At 40.5% G+C, this 22,329-nt stretch overlaps 1 protein-coding gene across 5 annotated transcripts in view; it reads left to right on the top strand.

Annotated features, from left to right (window-relative positions):
• The window catches only part of ZNF608 (zinc finger protein 608), a 108,113-nt gene that overhangs the window by 42,709 nt on the left and 43,075 nt on the right, over positions 1-22,329 (top strand). For all 5 annotated transcript variants that reach the window (XM_055429067.2, XM_055429068.2, XM_055429066.2 and 2 more), the window contains one exon: positions 5,008-5,263. In XM_055429067.2, coding sequence (XP_055285042.1) covers positions 5,008-5,263 — 256 coding nt within the window. The remainder of the gene's footprint in view (positions 1-5,007; positions 5,264-22,329) is intronic.

Below are 22,329 nucleotides of genomic sequence, written 5' to 3'. Positions count from 1 at the left end.
AAAAGAACTTTGACAAAGGAACCATCGCTAAAACCGGCCAGTTCTCCCTCCTGCTCTTTTATTCCAGTTATTGGTGTCATTTGACTAATAATTCCCCACCGATTTTTAAATGGAAGATGGTATGAATACTCTTTTAGGGTATGTCCCTCCCAAAAGGTATCTATAACTGCTACTCTTAGTAGCAAATCCTAGCATTTGGCTTTTAAAGGGCTAAACCACCTAGCATTTTCTTTTCAGTTCAGGTCTCAGGTATGTTTGTGATAATAATAATCATATTGATGATGGCAGTAGTGTTTATTTATTGAGGGCTCTTCTGTACCGCATGCCCTGTGCTAATGTCGTTTTGCGTGATCTTGGGTAGTAGTCACCTTAGTAGTCAGGTGTTGTTTCCATTTTACAGATGAAGCTACTGAGTCCCAGAAAGATCAGGCAGCATGCCCAGGGTTCTGTTGGTAGAGGTTGACACGGACTCTAGCTACAGAGGCTGATCTCTGCCCCGCACTGTCTTCCACGTGCTGGTTTTCACACTCAGGTCACCCTGGATAGCCCCTTACACGAAGTGCTTCAGCGACACTTGCAATGTTGCTGGATTTGTATGACCATTTGATTATTGCTGCAGTCTTGCCGACTCTATTGCTAGTCGCACCTGGCACATAGCAGGTATGTTAGTAATTATTTATCGGGTGGACATGTGATCAATTTGAGGTGAATTAAAGGAAACTTTGAGGGGAGCATAGCACAAAAAAAAAGAGGTCCAGCAAGAGATGAGTGGAAGGAGATTCTGCAGAAGTGGAGGACTCATCAGGGCCTGCTGTAAAACGGGGCTGGATTAAGCCAGTGGACGACTGCCAGATGCCAGTGTATGAAAGGAGCAGTATTTCCTCAGGCTGAGCTTCTCAGGGTTAAGCCCTTTTTCTTATACTTTTAACACACTTTAACCGCACTTAACCATGCATTTGGAGAGGATTATAGATTTATGTTAAACATAGTAGGATATAAAAAGGAGCTTTATAAGAGTGCATGCAGGGTTAGAGAACTGTAATATCAGACTAGGGACTTTTTTTTTCTTTTCCTAAGCCGTTGTTTACTGAGTTAAGTGCTATACCAAGCTTTCACTGGGCATGAGTTATCTCACTGAGTCTTCACTGCAACCCCATGCGGATAATCATTATTCTTACTCCCATTTCTTAGATCCGGACACTGAACCTTAGAATAGCCAGGTCATTTGCTCAGAATCCCACACAAGCAAATACCTCCAGGGTCAGGATTTGAACCAGAACAACCTGAGGTTTGTCACTACCCAAGTCCAAGTGTACATTGCCTCCTTTCCAGATACTCTTGTAGGAACTGTTGCTGCTCTTAAAGAGCCTCGCTGGGTGAAGAAATTGTGTTTCAGTGTAGGAGCGAATGACCTGAGAAATCAGGGGACAGTGGAAGTTGGCCTTTTGTATAAGGCAAAAGCAACTTTCAAAACCCTGCCTTGTCTGTAGTGTCACGTGGTTGTGTATTAGACACCATGAAATACAGAAGAACCAATTTCTTTTTTGGAAGAACACGTCACACTGGGAGTGTTCACTAGTGCAAAGAAATGACCAAACTCTAAATTATTTCCCCCATTCCTCTTTTACCTCCCAGTGTATATTGAACTCCTTTATAAAGGTCCTTTTTAGAGGATGCTGCTCTTCTATGTTTACCTGGGCTGCCACTAGAGATAAATTATTGCCCTTGCACAGATACGGGCCCTGGTTTTCTCTAGAATGAGTAAGCTGGGTTAGATGACCTCCTAGCTAGAACATTCTGTGGTTGTCTTGAAAAGCTGGAAATGCAAACTCAGTGACTTATGCCTGGGCAGGTCACTGCAGGCTGAGGGACGCTCAGCCCTGTCAGTTGATGCCATGAGCAACGTGGGCTCGACATAGCGCATGATCTGTCCTACGAGAGAGTGGAAATTCAGACTTTCCTCTAATTTTTTGTGTTGGCAAAAAAAAAAAATATGTTTTTAAAACTGGCATACCTGCCAACTAAAACTCCTCTGAGAGTGGCCGTAATTCCCCACCCCTTTTCCAGTTGGTAAGCTCTGGGAGAGGAGGGCGCTCGGTATATACCTCATGGATGGTCTTTGTTTGTTTTCCACTCCAAATCCTGAAATCCCAAGGGAGAAAAGTTTGGTTTTCTACTCTCATAATGATAATCGAGACCTAAAGGAATGGGGGTTTTGAACTGCATTGAGGAAGCGTGTTCAGTGTAAAAACGAAGAGAAATTCACTTGTGTAAGTCAAAGAGCTTAACCTATAAAACCATATCAAGTTTAAGAGTTTTAGACTGTTATTACATTGGGGGACTTTTTATGATTATTGTTCATATTTATAGTCAAACTTCTCTGAATCTTAGTTTTCTCATTTTAAAACAAATGTGCACAGGGCTCCAAGGTCCCTTCTATATATATCATCAGCTGAACTCTTGTCATTGCTTTTGAATTGTGTTAATGGAAATAAACACAGTTAACTTGCCAGTAGGCCTAGGATACCATGGCCTCTCCCATCAAGCCATCTAGATTCTTTAGAAACTTCATCTTTGGAATTACATAAATATCCTAAAAAGTATGTGAGTATGTATGTATCTCCATGCAAATATATTCATAAGCAGAGTTATCCTGAAATAGAGATTTAATCTAGAAATTCTGTTGTGATAGCATTCATCATCACTATTAGAAGGCAAGAAAATAAATTTTCCAGTTCAGGAACATGGGCCTCAGTGAGGTTAAATGACTCTTACAAGTCATAGGCTTACTTAGTGTGGGAGGTGGGGCCAAAGTCCTGTTGTCCGCTCACCCCATCCCTACAACTTCTTGTGGGCATGTTTTCCCACAGCATCCTAAGCTTCAAAATTAGAGAGTTGGTACTCTCCAAGACACCTCACCTCTTTTATTTTATTCAGTCTTCTTGTTTATCTAACTGAAGCTATAATTGTTCTTTTAGAATTAATGTGTGCTGTCGATCAAGGATATGAAGACTATTTTGAGAATGTTGTTCCATTTTGTTTTTTCCGTTTGTATGTGTCGCACCAAATTACAGTCAATTTACAACTAACTATACAAATTAAGAGTTTGTTGGGAATCATGCAAAAAAATGTGCAGTAGCTGGTTTATAATTTTCTTTGGTCTTTTTTTTTTTTCTTTTCCTCTTTTAAATTCTAGAAAGTGACTTCAGTCTCATTCAATCCTTTAGTTGTAATAAAGACTACAGGCTTGCACTGGCTTCCCCCACCTCCCTTAAATTTTCTTCCTCTGAACCCCTTTCTTCATTTGTCAGCTCAGTTTTAAAATAGAAACTATCAGTGTGAACTTTGATCCACATTAAGCTGCATTTACACAAAAGCATAAATCACCAGATCTGGGGCTTGGGGCTGTTAAATGCTTCCCTTTCTCGGGCTCTGTGATCAAGAATGAAGAACAATAAAAAGCATGGAGCAAAAGGAGTTTTATGGCAGCTTGGAGAGCAGGAAATTAACTTTCTTTAGTGTGCAGTTGGATGAAGGGCTGTTCTGTCGCATCTTGGATCACTCAGGCAAGTAAACGTCGCTGTATCATTTTAGTGAAATGCAAACTGTAGAAATAGTTCCTCCAGTCATATGAACAAGAAGCCCACACAGATGACTGCTTCAGCTGTTGAAGGAGAAGCTCACTTCCTCATATGACTTCTCTTGAAAAATACTCTGTGTGTGTTTTTTTTAAAAAAGAACAAAGACTATGCACTATTATGTCTGTATCAAATGTTGATTTCTTGCAAATGTTAACTGAGAATATGTGAACAGACTATGATGGAATTTTACCAGAAGAGCTTTCTCTGTGTCCTTTTTACACATCTCCTGTGTCAGCCCAACTGATAAGACGTATAAAGACATCATCTCGTGTATGTCAGTGGCGTCTCTGTGCAGCCTGAGGTCACGGGTGATCTGGAATCCTGTGCAGAGATGCTGTGCGTTTGGCTTTTTCACATGTGACAACTGGTCAGCAGGGCCAGAGCTATTGTGTAGCAGTCATAAGAGTTGTTACAATGGGTGGAAGGAGTGGATCAGTCTGTTGGTGACCTACCTACTTAGTACATACGTAGCTTTTGGTTTCATTAATGGCCTGACTCCTACATTTTCTGTGGTGAAGGACACCTTTGCTGTTGTCCTCAGGATTGGGGTGCGAGGGAGCAGTTGCACCACAGGGTCTCGTTTTGGCTGGCATTTCTCTTTCCTGAACATAGACTTGCTGAGTCCTGATCAAACTCCTCAGGGATCTTTACAAGTTGAAGCACTAAAGGACTTGTGCATGGAGGAGCTCAGATTCTGTTGAGCACATGCATTTATGGGTACTTCTTCATTTCTATGGACGCTGTCAAACTTTGCAGTAGAACACTTAGTTAAAAGTTGATGCCTAATACATGCTAATAATATCCAGTTTCTGAGTTTCTGTGTGTGTAATCAAGTTTATGATTTTATATGTTCGGCAGAGTAAGTTAAATCTATTTTAGGAGTGATTGAATTCATTATGGTTTAATGTATGGTTAAGTACTTTGAAAATAATTTTAATCCATCTCTTATGCTTAACTGTCCAGTGATGCCTGTATGGATATTTATTAGAGTTTCTCCATTGGAAAATGTTGTCATGTTGAAAATACAGTTTCATGACAAGTGGGAAATAGTCTTCATTTTGCAAAGCATATTTCCTTCACATCTCCTGAGGCTAAAGATTATCAATTGGTGAATTTATAAGGACCCCAAAGGCCTGTCTGTAACCCAAGAAGTTAGAGCTCCAGTGTTTACTTTGTGTGTCGTGAAAAATGAAAATGCTTATTTCTCTTCTACTTTGTATTTTGGCACCATTAAAACACTCAAAGCGTATTATAATTGCAAATAGAATTTGGAATGGTGATGTATTCTGGAAGTGATGTAAACAGATTGCATTGAAGAGAGCTCCAAGCGCGTAGCACCACTGCAGTAAGCCTGTCTGTCTTTCAGGTTGACCCCCTGTTTACAGTGCCAGCGCCACCGCCGCCGATTGCCAGCAGCCTCACACCTCAGCTTCTGCCCTCCTACTTTTCCCCATCTTCATCCAATATTGCAGCACCGGTTGAGCAGCTTTTGGTTCGGACTCGTTCCGTGGGTGTCAATACGTGTGAAGTTGGAGTAGTGACAGAGCCAGAGTGTCTTGGGCCCTGTGAACCTGGAACCAGTGTGAATTTGGAAGGGATCGTGTGGCACGAAACAGAAGAAGGTAAATACAATTTATTTTTATCTATTCCCCCGTGTCCTCTCCCCTGTGATGTCTCTGTGTCTACTTGTGATGGGAGTTTGCTTTGTGGTATTCAGAGAGGAAAGAAAAGTGGCTTCTATGCGCTCTTGATTTTTGTTGAAATAAGAGCTGTGTTTCTCTTTTTGGTTCATGGCTGCTTTTACATTCATTCAGGAGCAGTCTGGTGTCTAAGTAGTTCTCCGCTTTCAGTGCTTTAACTTGGAAGGACTCTGAGAAGCAGGCTGAAGGTCACCCTTTCTCCTAGGAGGTATCATGAAAATTAGAACGGGCAACAGATCTCAAGTTCATTTTATTCTTGGTTTGCCAACTGATCTGTCTTGAGGTGGTTGTTTTTGTGTTGTTAAGGCTTATATTTACCTTCTGAATCGAGCCAGTGTTCCTACATTTAGCAAGGGCCATTGCTGTGATTTGACGGTGGCCTGTTGTTGCTCAGAGTTAATGAAGCCAAGGTCCAAGGTGTAAGCTGCAGTTGAGTCAGTCAGTTCTTTTCTGTGGCTGGAGACCTAGCACCTTCCTGGTCCCCTAATTCATCAGGGCTTCTGGCAAGTGCTGTCCATTAGTCATGAGACCCAAGGTGCAAGAGAAATAGATTGGGTGAATCTCTCATTCCTATTGGAAATACACATCAGATGTGTGTCATACTGACAGTGGATCCAGACATGGCTGGCCACATCTCATAGTACATGATCATCAAGTATAGTATGTTTCATATGGCCAGTGTCCTTGACAGAGGCCACTAGATAATTAATACAAACTAAATATGAAGGAGAGAGCTCCACTGCTCCATTGCGGAGTGCTTCTTGCCATGGGGAAGAAGCATGCCCCAGGGTACACCAGGGGACCAGAGGAAAGTAAAAAACGTAGGGGAAACGGTTTTCCTCTGAGTTAGATTGGTCAAGAGTGAGGAGATGACACTTATCAGTATCATTGTCTTTCAGGAGAGGAGTTCAGAGCAAGGATAAAGGTAACAAGAAGGACCTGAGATGCAAAATCAGTAGATTCCTTTGTATCAAGGGGGCGAATTGGGGGCTGAAACTCAAAGGAGGAGAAGTAAAATACATGCAGAAGAGGCTGAGTGGATGGGAAAGGACAATATATTGGGGGTAATTGTTGGGAAAGAAATGGTTGGGAGAAAATGGTTAAGAATGGTGACAAACTAGGGAATGAGAGTAAAAATGACTGAAAATCAGGCGACAGGTGTAAGCATAGCTGTGAGAAGGCAAAAAATATCTCAGGCTGTTTCAAGATGGAAAAACAAAACTTCTAAGGAAAATCTTTGAATTCTACATATTACATTGAAGTTACTCTTCTTGTAGGATGGATTTCATCATTAGATAGAAAAATTGGTAGATAGTATCAGTAAGGAAAAATCAAGATTGAATTCTGTAGGAAGCAGCCGTGAGAGGGAATGAAAGCAGCAGATCTGGAGAGCTGTCTTATTTGCTCAAATAGAACTGACAGTTAAAATTTACTCTTGGTTTTAGAAATGTGGGAGGTTTTGCGTCTTCTCCCTCTGTACCTTAAGCTGGAAAGCGACTTAAATCAGTACTGCGCCACCACATTGGTAGGAATTGGTGTCAGAGGAGCTGGAATTAAACCTCTGTCATGTTGCTTGTCTGTTCAGACCCCGCCCAGTGCAGGGGGTCCACGTGGGGAGCTGGCTTCTCCTTCGTTGCCTCTGGGTTGTGCTCGGTTCATCTTCCCTTAGATTTTTTTCTCCTAGAGCAGAAGTGATGGATAAGGGCTTCAGACTGGCATCTCTATGAGAAAACATAGAAAAGACTTCAAGACATTATTAAGATTAATTAACGGAGGTGCTGATTTTCAGGTATAAAACGATTTGAAAAGAGTAAGGATTAATTTACATCAAGTTGAAAGTCAGATTGTCTTGTACTTGGATAACTGACTCCTTAGGGTGAAGCACTGTTTTCCATTTTCCTAGCTGTGACTTAGCGCCTGTCAGTTTATAGTGCGTCATGATTTTATTTATTTCAATGTGGGATAGGACAGGTTCCTGCAGTGTGACTGTCCTGCATGGTAGATGCTGTAAAATTAAATTAAAAATCCAGAAGGTTTTTGTGGTTCTGAAACAGCTCTAAGTTTAGGTTTGTTTTTTTTTTCCCCCTCACTTTGCTTAGGAGTCTGCTGATTTTTTACTTTTAACCTTGGCTTTTAGTAAAAGATGGGCTTCCCTGGTGGCTCAGAGGGTAAACCGGCTGCCTGCAATGCGGGAGACCTGGGTTTGATCCCTGAGTTGGGAAGATCCCCTGGAGAAGGAAATGGCAACCCACTCCGGTGCCCTTGCCTGGAAAATCCCATGGACGGAGAAGCCTGATAGACTACAGTCCATGGGGTCACAAAAAGTCGGACACAACTGAGTGACTTCACTTTCACTTTAGTAAAAGATGGGATTATTTAGAAAAAATAAAATCTGCGTTTGAAAACAATAGTATATATGTTAATTAGAAATTCTGATGCTCTGGGCATACGTTTAAAGGGCTTTCATCATCATCATTATTTAGAAGTCATATGCATAAAGCCTCCCCAGTTCCTTGCTGTTCTCTGAAAATCCGTCTCCTGAGTCCAGTGTGCCTTCTCTGATCCTCTGTGATCTCTGAATCCCCATGGGTGACTTCCTTCAGATGGCAGAGAGATAGTTTTAGAAGCTTCTCAGGCAGAGTAGTGGAGTCTTCCACAGCTCCAGCCTCCTCTGAATTGCCTCACATTTTCCAGGATTTGGAATGTGTGGATGTTTACTGTGGTGACAAGAAGGAGACGGAGCTGTTAATAGAGTTATTCTTGCTGAATAAACTAAACTTCTGACCTCCATAGAACTTAAGAACTTGCCTTAGTAGAGGCCTGGGTCATAAGATGTGTGTTTAATGTGTAACTATTTTCAAGAGCATTCCATTTGCACTTTTTTTTTTTTTTGGTACGGTGTGTTTAAAACTCTTGTACCAATTTAAAAATTAAACCCACTTGACCATTAATTTTTCCCTTTTGGGAAAAACAAAGAGAGAAGCAGAACAAACACATTTGGAGCCAGTTATTTGACAGAGCTAAAAGAGATGGATTTGGGAAGAAGTGAAGGGAAAGTAAGCCTCATTTTTTTCTAGTACTAGGTTTCACTAACAAAGAGCTTCAGGTCAAGCACTTGTAAAACTGTCAGTTGCCTTTGACTAATGTTATAGATTGAGTTGAATAAAATCTCTTCCTTGGTATTTTTATTTTGAAGATACTGTATCACTGGTAGTGTTTTTCACAACCCCAACTTATGTGCATTCACCCATGTGTGAAGTTTGTATGTGCTTGTTCTAAGATCCTAGAAATTTTAAAAGGCCCCATTTGCAGGCTTTGGGGGAATATCTAGTGTTCTTGTGATTTCATTGGAAGATGGTTGGAGCAGCAGAACTGAAATATGACATCCCCACTCGGTACCTTATGGTTTCTTATGCTTGGAATTCTTCATTTGAGGAGGGTTCTTTTAATCATAGACTTTCCCGCTTGTGTTACTGCCAGAAACTGTACTCAGGAGTAAAGTGTTAGGAGAGAAGTTCCCTCTGGAAATAATTAGTGGGTTTCAGATCATGCTTAATAGGAGAGAAAAATTATTACTGCATTTGGATGTATAGTTACTCTACTCTGATCTTTCTTCTTTAAGGTGAATGCATAGGAGCAATGACGTGGTCTACAAAATCACTCGCAGATGTTAGAAAGAATTTCCTTAGCATTCATTCCTGACATTTGGGACACACGTGCCAATGTGTAGTTATTTGTTTGAAAATTTGCTCTTTTGGGTTGCGGGGGGTGGGGGGACAAAGAAAATATGGTGTGTACAGCATTTTGTATAAATACATGTGTGTTGAGCTTGGTTTTTTTAGATTCCGAGACTGTATTTTCCTTTTGATTCTTATTGAATCCTGTTTCTGATTGTTGTTTTTTTTTCCCCCTCCCTGAGAACATACTTGGTTCAGTTGGGTCCACTGTTCATTGTTATGACTGTCGTTTACCATGGCTCTGTCATTCTGTCCTGAAAAAAAGGAAGTGAGAGAAAGCAAACTGGATGTCAGTGAAGGCCTTTTAAACATCTGTAGGTTATAGATCAGTGGTTCTCAACTTTGTGCCTGTGAATCACCTGGAGAGCTTTTAAACCACACTGACGCCCAGGCATCTCCTTAGTCTGGGCTGGTAATTTGGTGACCTGCCACTGGTATTTTTTTCCAACTCTCTCCAGGGGTTTCTAATGTGTAAACAATTATGAGAACCATTGTCTCGGGGGAAAGAGGGGATGTCCTGGCCCTTTGCACGCTGCTTGATTTTTTTCCCTTTAAGGAAGTCACATGTATCATTACCTCATTTTCTCAGGTATGAAATGGACAGAAACACCTGCCCCATGTACCTCACAGGGTGGATAATGTCTATCAAGATGCTGTAGTGACCGGTGAGCATAGCTGTTTAATGACTGTGCTAATGAGAAAGAGGGCCCAGCTTTGATCCTGAACATGAACCCCACAGAGGTTCTGAGGGGCTTAATGAACAATTAGCTGGTGTATCACTCATCCTAAGTCATTAATACAGTGAGGCAGACCTTAGTTTCTTTCTCCAGTAAGCCAGATTCTGTGACTTCATTTCTGTGTGGTCTGCTGAGTTACTTTTGAAATAGTTCAGAAACCCAGAGTGTTAAGGAAAGTTGAAAAAAAGTAGCAAATGAAAGATTGTACTCAGAAAACATTGGGAGTTTTCAGAGGGGATAATAGGAATAAAAATTATGACTTATGAGAAAAGAGACTTCCCTGGTGGCTCAGATGGTAAAGCATCTGTGGGAGACCCGGGTTCAATCCCTGGGTCAGGAAGATCTCCTGAGGAAGGAAATGACAACCCACTCCAGTATTCTTGCCTGGAAAATTCCATGGACGGGGGAGCCTGGTCGGGGTCACAAAGAGTCGGACATGACTGAGCGACTTCAGTTTCTTTTCTTTTATGAGAAAACACCTAGTGTGAGAGGAAGAATGCTTGTTTATATCCGGTCCTTCACCTGATGTTCTGTGTGTTTTCTGAAGAAAGAAAAGTGATCTTGGGAATTAATGTTTTAATTAGAGAAGTAAATGATTCTCTTTTAAACCATCAGAGATGTTCTTAAATTCTTCTGCTTTTTCTGCATCTCCTAAGTCACAAAAAAAGATAGTATTTTTATGTGCAGGGGAGGGGGTCTCAAGCTAATTTTTTTTTTCCTTTGAAATTCTTTTTTTTTTTTAATTAATTAATTATTTTTTTACTTTCCAATATTGTATTGGTTTTGCCATACATTGACGTGAATCCGCCATGGGTGTACATGTGTTTCCCATCCTGAACCTTCCTCCCTTCCCATCCCGTCTAATTTATTAAAAAGCAGATGATCCCACATAATTGACGACGGAGCTAATGTTTGCTCTTGTTATTTGTATTCTGAAGTATTTACTTACCAACCTTTTTGAAAAGAGAACACTTCTTTTTAAATTTTGACTCATGAGATGAAGTATTAATGCAAGCTTACTTTGTATTTTTAGTAACTGAACATAGAGTTGGTCTAGTACCTTAATGGTTGAAACATTACTGTTTATTGAGATAGTTCCCAGCGATTTTATAAATTCAGTTTTTCACTTACAAGCGGAGTAAGATGCCACTCTCACTTCTTCATTTCGTTACCTGCCGTATCAGTTGATGATTATAGCTGTGCAGTGAGGGGGAACTTTAAGATGGCTGACGGCCATGTTCCCTGTCAGTACTGTTCTCAGTGGAGGTAAAACAGCTCCCAGGGTGTGAGTTTGGTAGGTGAGCATAGCTGTTTAATCACTAAATGAGAAAAAGGGTCTAAATGTGATCCTCAGCATAAACTTCTCAGAGGGCTGAAAGACCTACTAGTTACTTCCACTTATACCCTCACCTTCCCGGGCCATCTCGCTGTAGGGGTTGCTGATGAAAGTGTGGATTGTTTCTTAAGACACGTCACCATTGGTGGTAGAGCAGCTCAAAGGATGCGCTTTCCAAAATGTACAAGCGCTGCTCATTTTCACATGCACAAGGTCACCCAAATAGAAAATCACATCCATATATTTGCTTTATCATGATGGTGGTGGTTTAGTTGCTAAGTCATGTTCGACTCTTTGCAACACCATGGACTTGTAGCCTGCCAGGTTATGACCATGGGATTTCCCAGGCAAGAATACTGGAGTGGATTGCCATTTCCTTCTCCAGGGGATCTTCCCAACCCAGGGATCAAACCTGGATCTCCTGCTTGGCATGCACACTCTATCGCTGAGCCACCTGGGGAAACCCTTGGTGAACCATACACCATCTTTATTTTCTCTGATTATTCTGTTTACAGTGGTGAAAAAATTTTTAATAAAGTGAAATTGTTTGATAGGGTATATTGTAAACAACTGCAAAGCTCATATCACATTTTTTTTTAAAGATTACTAAAACTAATATTTTTAGAAAATTGCAGAAGGTAAAGATGGTGACGAAGTCTTCACATAGTAGATGCTCAGTAGAGATGTTCTGACAGAAGGAGGGAGTAAGGATGGGAGCAGGGAAGCCTTGTGTGGGCCATTTTCCTGGGTTTTTTGCTTTATGCTTTCTTGATGATATAATGAGAAAATTTGGATATGATGAGTGATTGTGTGTTGCTGGAAAGCCATAACACAGTCAGTTCACCTTGTGTCAGTGTGACAAATAAGCGGCTATTAGGTAAGATTTAACATAATGTCTTTGGACCAAACATTTGTTCTTTTGTGTTATTTTAGTATGTATTTTGGTGGTGACATTAGGTGTTAAGTAATGAAGTGGTAAGTTTCAAACTCACTGTATTGAAGGCATTTTCTTTCCCCTTTTGATTGGTTGATATTGTATCTAAGTTTAGTCTTGTATGTAAATACAGAATGTAAAATATTTTAAACTGAGCTTTTCTTAGGACTGAGGTATATACAGTAAAAGATTTAAGAAGTTGTCTTTCAAGAGTTGTGTGTGTGGTATTATCCAGTATGCTTGTGTATCTTTTCCCTGTGAAGGAGTTGGTAAGAAAATGTGAGTCTTAACTTTATAGTGACTTGGAACTGAAGATATTGTTTTCTAATTACAAAATTCACTCAGTCTCATGGGTTGCAAAGAATAGCTGTTGGCCCATCTGGGCATATGTATTAAAAGGTTCCATTGACTTTTTAAAAATAGATTTAAAACCGTTTCATTGAGATATAATTCACATAATGTACAATCCATCCATTTAAAGTGTACAAGTTAGTGGTTTTTTAGCGTATGCAGTGTTGTGCAGCTATCACAGTTAATTCTAGAATGTTTTCTTTACTCTCCAAGAAACCCCATGCCCATTAGCAGTCTCTCCCACTTACTCCAGTCCCTTGTTTTGCTGACTTTTACTTCTTTGTCCGTACCTGATTTTTTGTTGTCTTTAATGTGTAAATATGTCTCTTTCATGGAGAAGAGGAAGGCTTTTTTGTTGAGCACTTTTTTCTATGCCAGACATCATCCTGGGCATGCTTTCCCAGTGATTTCCTTCAGTGCTTAGGACAAAATCCAAAGTGACCTAACTCATTATATTTTAAAAGAGGAGGCTTAGAAAGGGAATTCACCTGGCGGGGGAATCTGAACCCACAGCGATTGGACTTTGAGCCCTTGCCTCTTCAAACCTCCTGGGTGTTCTGGATTTCTGTCACTGCCCCAAAAGTTCCTGTGTATCTTATAAAATTCTCTTTGGAGAGAAGGATTAAATTTGATAATAATAGCTGAAGTTTTTATTTTTAAGCATGGAGTGATAGGAGATGCTCTGTAGGTCTAGCATCTCATTTTGGCAGGAGTCATTGAATCAGCCTTAGCTGGATTGCTGTATACAAACCATCCCTTTCAGCCCCACTATGCCATAAGCTTCCTTCGTGCACAAACCCCATCTGTTTTGTTCACTGTTGGATCCCCAGCGCCTGGCACAGAGTAATACACCATACATATTTGTTGAATGTTGAATAAATTCACAGAACAAAGTGATCTGGTCTTGATACCTGTTTAAAGTTTGAATAGTGTCGCTTTCTACTTAGGAATATGTTACTTTTAAATTAAGTTTGGCCTACACAATCTGGAAAATAAAATTCTAGAAATCTACTTCGTGACTTTTTTAAGCTGTTATAAAATCTGACAATATTTTATTATATTTCAGCTTCCAGCTTTGCTATTATTAGACTAATCTCCACAAAAAAGGAGAAGCAAACTACTTGGTGTGCTTCTTCCCTTCAGTCATTTATATCTTCAATATGGTTTTGATTTTATTATTTTAAAAGAAATACATTTTAAGACATTTGGGGGAGAAAAAATACAGACAGAAAAGTCATCTATGATCTCATTGTTCAGACAAGACTTCAGTTTGTTGATTAGTTTTTTTAATAAACACTTTTATTAAATGTTAAAATGTTAAATGTCAAAATGGAGGTCATTCAGTAGTACACTTTTGAATATTCCTTTCTCTTCTTTTAATCTTAACATTACAAGATAAGCATTTCTGATGTTATTAAGATGCGTCTTTCTAAAATGCATTTTTCACTGCTACAAAATATGTGGAATGGACACAAAATATCTAAATTTCTCTCATGGTAACTATTTACACTGCCTTCAACTCCTTAGATAACTGTCATCTTTGTGCATGAAGTTTTTGTATTGCTTTATGGATTTGCGGTTACTGGGCTAGCAGCAGTTTTCAAGGAGAATTGCTGAGTCCAGGCACACACGCATTTTTAATACACTAGCAGATAGTAACTGCTTAACCACTTTCCCAACAGGTGGTACTGGCTCACAGCCCAGTGGAGCCCCTCCTTGGTTACCTGTCCCAACTTTGGGCTCAGTGACATTTTGATGACAAAAGGCATGATATTTTAAGTAAAATGCGTAGCTTGCAGTGCCAATAATCCAGGGTCCTGTCGTACACAGAAAAGAGAATAGGACCTTCTTCATGTAGTAGATATTGAAATGGTCCAGCCTGAGAAGGCAGGTGTGCAAGTGAAGTGGTGTTCCCAAGAGAGCTTGCAGCTGAAGCTCTGCCTGGTGGCGGACTTTTCTCTGGATGTACCGAGCTTTAGATTTCACTCCTGCTTATGTCTAGCATGACATTTTACAGCTTTTTTTTCCCCCAGTGAAAGAAGTTAAAGAGACTTTTAGATCTGAGGAATTCAAACACCCAGGGGAGAAAATTAGTCTGTCAAGCATCCATTCTGAACTGAGAGGAATTTAAATCACTCGTGTTTCTGTCTCTGCAAACATCTTTCTTTTGGGTTCTGATCCTTCAGAATAAAGATCGACAAAGGATAGGGTCTTTATAGAGAAAGCTTTGTACTGCATGGTTTGTTGGTAACATGTTAACATTTGTCATATGTTGTATCCCAGCAGTTTGTGGATTTCTCTGTGGCACACCCTGACTCTGCCCTGCCCTCTATCTCCAGGCATCCCATGGCCTCTTCCCTTGGCCACCTCTGTGTATAGAGGCTGCAGGAGGAAGAACTATTGAGGTAGTTTTTAAAAGTAATATCTACAAAAGCATTCCCATATGTACCCAGGCCTTCTGTTCTCAAATAAGTTTGGTTAATATTTCCCAGGCAAAAGCAAAATAAGCTGTAGGGAGAAGGAATAGCGTAGGTTGCAAAAAAAAAAAAAGCCTTTCTCAGCAGAGTTGGGGGAATTAAGCTCATGGGCACAACTGCAGGGTATCCAGCAAAGTCTGATGTAACAGTGGGTAGACCCGAGGCGAGGGTGGATAAAAAGTGATGCTAGGTAGGCAAGACCCTTATTGCTCATTTGATAATTGCTTATAACTGGGTTGTAAATCGAGCAATTACATACTCACCACACCTATATATATACACACACACACACACACACACACATATATATGTATGTGTGTGTGTGTGTGTATATATATATATATATTCATTTCCTAATGATGCCTTCTGACTCAAATATATTTTTGAGACACTTTCGTAGTATTGCAGTCCTCAGGTGCAAGAAGTATGGTTTCCTCTACATGACACATGACATGTTTGGCAAGCCTGAACAATTAAACACTTTTGCCCAGGGAACTTTATATTGCTCTGCCAACATATAATTAGCATCTCATTTATGTGGAAAACTCCTATAATTAGTCCTATTATACTTCTAGAGAACCTGAGGTCCAGTTTAAATAAAGTGACTGTAGGTTCTTTCTGGATTTCCAGAGAGTCTTACCTAAAATGATCAGCCTTGCCTAGTTTTATGTCTGTGTGTGTGTTTGTTGATGTGTGTCTGCATGAATATAACCAATTATTTTAAAAATATGCTAAAAGGAAAATAAACATTTGCTTGTCAGTTTGAGGTTTTGACTGAAATGTGGGAACTCAGTTCGGCTTATAGCGGGAAATGTTTTTAAAGAATTTAATATTCACCAAATATTTTTACAAAAATACCCCCAAATGTCATTTTCAACTCCATATTTCTTAACAAGGAAAAAAAAAAAGTCCCAGCACTTGCGGTGCGTCAGAGGCGGTACCACATGTTCTTCTGGCTCAGTGGGCAGCCTATTCCTGCCAGCCCTTCAGGGGCTCACTTGTACATCTGCACCGTTTGTATGTTGTCATGTTGATGTCTTCTTGATATCCACGTTGACAGGCAACTTTTGAAGGAAGTCCCAAGCCGACAGCGGAGAACACTGAATGTGTCTTATTTCTCCTGAGTAGCAGCAGAGACCGACTCGTTTGAACAGAGCCAAGGAAGACTGCTTTCCACCACTTTCTACAGCTTCAGGAGAAGACCCAGTAGTTCTTTAGAATATGAAAAGCTTTCTAGTTAAGACAAACCTGTACAGGGTGAATGCTGTAAGAGCAGATGAACCAGCATTGAGATCAGTGGCATCCACTGGGTTCTCTCTGAACCTGGAACTGGGGTGACTGCAATAAACAAGCATGCAAAAGGTGGTTTGAGTTCAAGAAGTCTTTGAATACTCAAGGGCAGACAGGTTGGGAGGCCATAAACCGGAGCTGTGACAGGCTTCTTTGCAAAAGCACTAGTGCCATGTTTCCATTTCTTCGCTGAGACCTCTGGTCGGTAGGGTGACTAAAAGGCATTATACATTCAGTGAGAGTTCTAAAAAATAGGAAGTTTTGAGTTGGTAGTGGAACAAATGACCCAATTAGGGGATTAGAGGAACAGAGTTGGTTGGGGAGGGGCGGTTAGTTTTCAAAGAAGCAAAATGCAGTGAGCCAGTTGAAATTATATTGACTGCGCATTTATCTTCAGTGGTTCAGAAGGAGACTATTAACCTCAGACCCTCAGCCAGTTACTGGAGAATTTCTGGAGTGTATACCCTTTAGGACATCTTACTTTATATATCAGTCAGTTCAGTCGCTCAGTCATGTTCAACTCTGTGACCGCATGGACTGTAGCATGCCAGGCTTCCCTGTCCATCACCAACTCCTGGAGCTTGTTCAGACTCATGTCCATCAAGTCGGTGATGCCATCCAACCATCTCATCCTCTGTCGTTCCCTTTTCCTCCTGCCCTCAATCTTTCCCAGCATCTGGGTCTTTTCCAAGGACTCAGTTCTTTGCATCATGTGGCCAAAGTATTGGAGTTTCATTTTCAGCATCAGTCCTTCCATTGAATATTAATGACTGATTTCCTTTAGGATTGACTGATTTGATCTCCTTGCAGTCCAAGGGACTCGTAAGAGTCTTCTCCAACTTTATATATGGTTTTTGAATTAAGTACTTTCTTAAATATCATGCAGCCTACCTTGCATTTTTCTTGTAGTAGCACGTTTCCAAGGATGGAATTTCAACAAAGCATGACATATAGTGAATGTGACCATTAAGTATTTGAAGCTGTGGTTAGCATCATTATCCTCATATTCTCAAAGTGAGGGAAATAGAGTCTGCAAAGTTACGACTGTGGTGGAAATCAAGGCAGGGTCAAAAGGAGGATAAAGGGCCAGAGTTCCAGTAGCTTCAGTGATGGCGTGGGAGGAGTGTAAGGTTTCAGAAGGATGTGGACTGGACCATATGGGTTCCTCCTCTGAGGAGTCATTTAGCTTACCCAAAATCTTGGGGTCTGGGTTCTGGCTCATTGATAAGCCCCTCATTCTTCACATTTGACTCCCACCCTGACCACTTGTGATCAGGCTTTTTTGCCCAAGCAGTAGCCACCTTCATCTTGGGTATATTTGCTTACTGTAAACCTTTGTGTATTTGGAAAGTAGAACGAGAAGCCTGGTGTTCAAAAAGGAATATTAGGGACTTGTCCGGGAGCTGAAATTTGTGTTGTTCATTCCCTCCACAAATTATGGGGGCTTCAACTTGTTATGGTTCCGTGTTTGATGTCATTGCCCTGTTTATTTCATTCTGATTATGAATGGAAAGTGACGAGGAATAGCAGAAGTGCCGGGCCTATTGGTAAGCATAATGTGATTAGTTAGAACCCAAAAGAGGGTCAGTTTTCAAAGAAGACAGCCAAAGCCTTTTCTGTTGCACGTGAACTTCTTTTTGTGTTTTGGTTGCTTGAATAGTGAAAAGTATTTTGAGTGAGAGTACCTGACTGAAAAAATGCATGTTGAGCTACTGTGTGCCTTTTTAATCCCCCAAAGATAACTAAACGGAAAGAATATTTTATACTTCATACAAAATACTGTGCTTATTAAGATTTTCTGGAAGGCTCAGTTGCCTAAATCAAGAAACATCTGTAATATTCTTATTAAAAATTCTCCTTTATTCTCTTGGCTGCAATGGTTCTAATACCTATCTGTTTAGCAGATTCTTAAAAATGTATTGATGCAGAGTGCTCAAGAGTTTTTGGAGTGGCCCTCCACAGTAATTTTGGGTTAGGTCAGTAGCCAGGGTTAATGTTATCATGGCTATGTATATGTTAATCAGAACAGAGCCATGTAGTATGATTCTCTTTCCTTATCCAGTTTTCTCCCTGGGGTAATAATTACCTTATTTTTTGTTTGCTTAACGTTCTATGTGCCCTTCACTAATTCGTCACAAACTATCATGCCAGAATTATAAACTGCTTCTCAGTTTGTTGACATACAGCAAGCATTTCTAGACGTTTTATCTTTCGGAGTAGTCTCTCTGTAGAGTCTTCTGCTGTGCTCCATTCTGGATTGATAGCTCACGCCTTGTGCAGAGGTAGGCAAGTCAGAGCTTTCTCTTGTACCTCCTGCGGATTTATCCCATTTACCTCTTGTGTTAAACAGTCTGTTTCCTGGGTCTTTGTACCCTTTTCTCTTGTTTTTGTCCCTTCATCTTGGAGAAGCGCATCTCCCAATAGCTTCCTAAGAGAGGGTTCATGGGAAGTAAAATTTTTGCAACTTGATGTTTGAGCGTGTTTTCGTTCTCCCTCACCTGATTGATATAGTGGTTCAATGAAGAATTGGTTAAAATAATTTTCTCTCAAGACTGTTAAGGTGTGGTTCCATCACTTTGAGTGTTGTCTTTGACATGTTCCACGCCATCCTTGTTTGAGACCTTCTGCGTGACACCTGTTCGTTCTCCCACACTCCAAGCCTTCATCTTCTCTTTGTCCCCAGCGTTCTGACATTTCTCCGTGACACCCTTCTTTAATGTGTTGTGCTGGACTTGATCCTGTCATTGGAAACTCAGGCGCTGTAGGGTTGAAAGTTTTGTAGATGTATTTCTTTGGAGAGGATGTAAAATCTGTTTCTATGCTTTCTGTTTCTGGAGCTCCTTTTATTTAAAGTTTGAAGCTCCTATGTCAATCTTCTACTTTTCTGATCTTTTCTCTCCTTTTTCAGATTTCTGGCTTATTAGGTTTTTATATGTTTTCTGATTTGGGGAGATTTTATCAACTTTATCTTTCAGTTTTTTCATTGAAGAAGAAATCGTACTCATATAATTTTCATTTCTAAAAGCTCTTTTTGTTACTGGAATTGTTTATTTAAAAGCTTCTTATTCTAGTTTTGTGAATGCAGTGTTTGCTTATTTTCCTTAAAGATAGTAATTACCCTTTCCCTCTTTTTTTTTTCTCTTTTTCTCTTAGCGTTGTTTCTAATTTAATTTCCATTTTTGTTTGTGTTTGTTTTGGCCTCTTTCTTTGGTGTTGGAAATTTTTCTCGGGTGCCTGATGTTCCTTGGCTGGCAGCATCTGAATGATACACTGAGAAGCTGGTTTGAAGTTTCACGTGCTCGGGTGTACCTTTGTGATGGTGTAGGGAGACCTGGGTGTATCGTTTCTCTAGGGGACTCCCCAGCTGCCTTTTCTCTTGATTTGATCATTTTCCCCAAAAAAGCCTTCTCTGATTTTTTGGCTACTAGGTTTTGGGGTGCCCAGTTCAGGGGAAAATGGGTGACGGTTTCACTCTCCATTGTATAAAAAAAAAAAATCTCATCTTCCTGTTTTTTTTTTTCTTTAATAGTAACTACAGTATTAGCGCCATCATACAGATGAGAAAACTCTTAAAGAGCCTTGAGTTCCTTTATTGAATTTCTTGGCAGCTGCCATTTATTTTGTGGTCTGAAACTGAGATAATTTCAGTTGATTTGTATTGTGCCATTATAATGATCACTTCTGTAGAGAGATCACGTCATTTAATTTGTTATTGTCATGGCTTACTTGGTCTATTTTTTCCCCCCAAACTGGGCTTTAATTATGCTTGGTTTTCAGATAGATTCAAAGTTTGGAAACCTAAAACAGCGGCATATAAATGAAACAGCAAACCGTCGTTTTTGTTTTGCTGTTTGTTATCTAAACAAAAGAAATTCAGTAGCTTTTGGAATGGACAGATTCTCCCCTAACCCCAGCTCTTTCCGCCTTCTTATGGGTCCTGGCTGGATCATTATTTTGGGCTTGAACTCTGTTCTTTTTATCTATATTTAGCAACAGGGGTTGTTCACCAAGCTGGTTTTTCAGAAATTCCTTTCATGTGTTTGTAGCAAAACTCTTATCCCCCTGGTTTTGACTAACCCTTTAACATCTGCACCTCTAAGACTCTGAAGTTGAGACAGGCCTGGTAAGCATGTCCTTCTACAAAGAACAGCTGTGTTGAAGACACCGCATGAAAGCTAAGGTCCCGTGGTCATGTCCTGTGGTAGAACCAGGCCCCAAGTGTCTCTGGAAGCACTCTGCTCACTTGAGTCACCGCATGTAATTACTTGCATTTTCAAGTTTCTCTTCTTAGCCTAGAAAGGAGCTTTTCCCTTTAGTCTACCTACTTTTGTATAATGAAGGATACTTATCTCCCTTACCGAGTACAAAGACTGTAAAAGTTGATTGTAAATATTACATCAGTATTTTATTGTGAGGAGGTTTTTGGTCTGTCTGGTTTGTGCATGTGTCCCGAGTTCCCAGCACATGGGCAAGCAACCAGTAAATAAATGTTTTCTGAATGAATGCATGGTGAAAAGAAAGGAGGTCAAGTCAGTCTATGACTTTATTTTTTAAAATTTATTTATAATTTTTATTAGCGTATAGTTGACTTATGACGATGTGTTAGTTTCAAGTGTACAGCAGAGTGTGTAAGTTATACATGTCTGTGTATCTACTCCTTCTTAGATCCTTTTCCCATTTAGGCTATGACTGAATATTGAGAAGAGTTTAGCCTATGTCTTTAAAACCACCCCTGTCCCCCGTCCCCTCTTCCTGTGGCTCAAGCCCATGTTGACTCTCAGAGAAATCTTGTATGGGTTTTTGCATGGTTCTGCTGGTCCAGTCAATAAGGTGACAGGAGGTAAGCTGCAGGACACATTTTTATATCCTTAAAAGTGTTATCTTCGAGGAGCATAGTTTGTAATACTGGAGTGAAAAGAAACCTCTTTTCAGAGGGTCAGCTTGATGCAGACAAAGCTGCAAATTTTTTTTCAGTGTCAAGATTTAGTGCCTTGGCCTCCATGGCAGTAGCTCACTGTGGAATTGTTTTCCTGCTCCTTCATCTAAGTCTCCTGCTTGGCCATAGGAAAGGCTGGATGTTTACAGAGCTGGCAGCACCAGATTCTTCTTTTGCAGACAGTTATGGAGATTTGTTGCCTGGGACTTTTCTGAGTTAATGGTGTGCTCTTGGGAAAACACACCAATCTGTTTTCATATCTGAGGGCAACCACAGAACCTCCCATGGGAAGGCCAGCTGGCGTCCGGTCACTTACCTGCTGGGAAGGGAACCATCAGAGCGAAAGTTGTTGCCCACTCTCCTGGGTAGAGCTGTTGTCAGCCCTGCCTGAAGTAGACAGCATCCCAGAACCCCCGCATCCGGCAATCACGGTGCAACTTCAGCAAACGGAGTCAGATTCAAACTTGACCAGGTTGCAGCCTGGTTTTGTCCCCCAGTTGGAAATACGAGCATTAGAACTGACATGACAGCCCATTGTGGTAGGGGTGGCACTTTCAAGATGTCCTTTCTGGCCCTTGGTTAAGCCTTCAGCCTGTTTAGGCTTTTACAGGAACACACCAGTGGTAATTAATAGGAGACCATAGAAAAAGAAACTCCAGTGGATGGTTATGTTTGTACACTCTTGGTCAGAACTTTCATTATTATATGGATTTCTGTAGTTAATTTGATTAATTTTAGTCTTTCACAGTTCACTGAGATTTTGTCCTCAAGTGGAGGCATTTGGGTACTGAGAGTTGACGTTTTTAACATTTCCTGGTAACACTGGGATCAACATTCTAGGAATTGCTTCATTGCCAGCTTTCCTTTTTTGGCAATGGAAAATGTGTGAATAATGCCTTCTTTGAAGCTCGAAGGCACACAATGAGCTAAGAACTCTCTAATTGAACTTTACAAGCTGAGGGGGCTGCGTTGGACTTATGGGCTGCATTTGAACAAACTTCTAGTCACCATAATTTAGTAAGGGTTAGCTGCCAAAAGCCATGTGGGGCTCTATTTGATCCATTTATGAATTAAGAGGCTGCAGTAAATTAATTACCCGATATTGGGGCTAATAAAATCTGCAGGATGAGAAGGCCTTTGGGTTCTTGTGTGGAGGAGAATCAGGACAGAGCTGCTTCCTGGTGTGGGAA

The sequence above is a fragment of the Moschus berezovskii genome, chromosome 8 (genome assembly GCF_049115385.1).
Source record: "Moschus berezovskii isolate FMDL1 chromosome 8, NW_MosBer_1.0, whole genome shotgun sequence".
NCBI lineage: Eukaryota > Metazoa > Chordata > Mammalia > Artiodactyla > Moschidae > Moschus > Moschus berezovskii.
The sequence above is the reverse complement of the archived record's forward strand: the minus strand, read 5'-3'. Positions and strand labels throughout refer to the sequence as shown.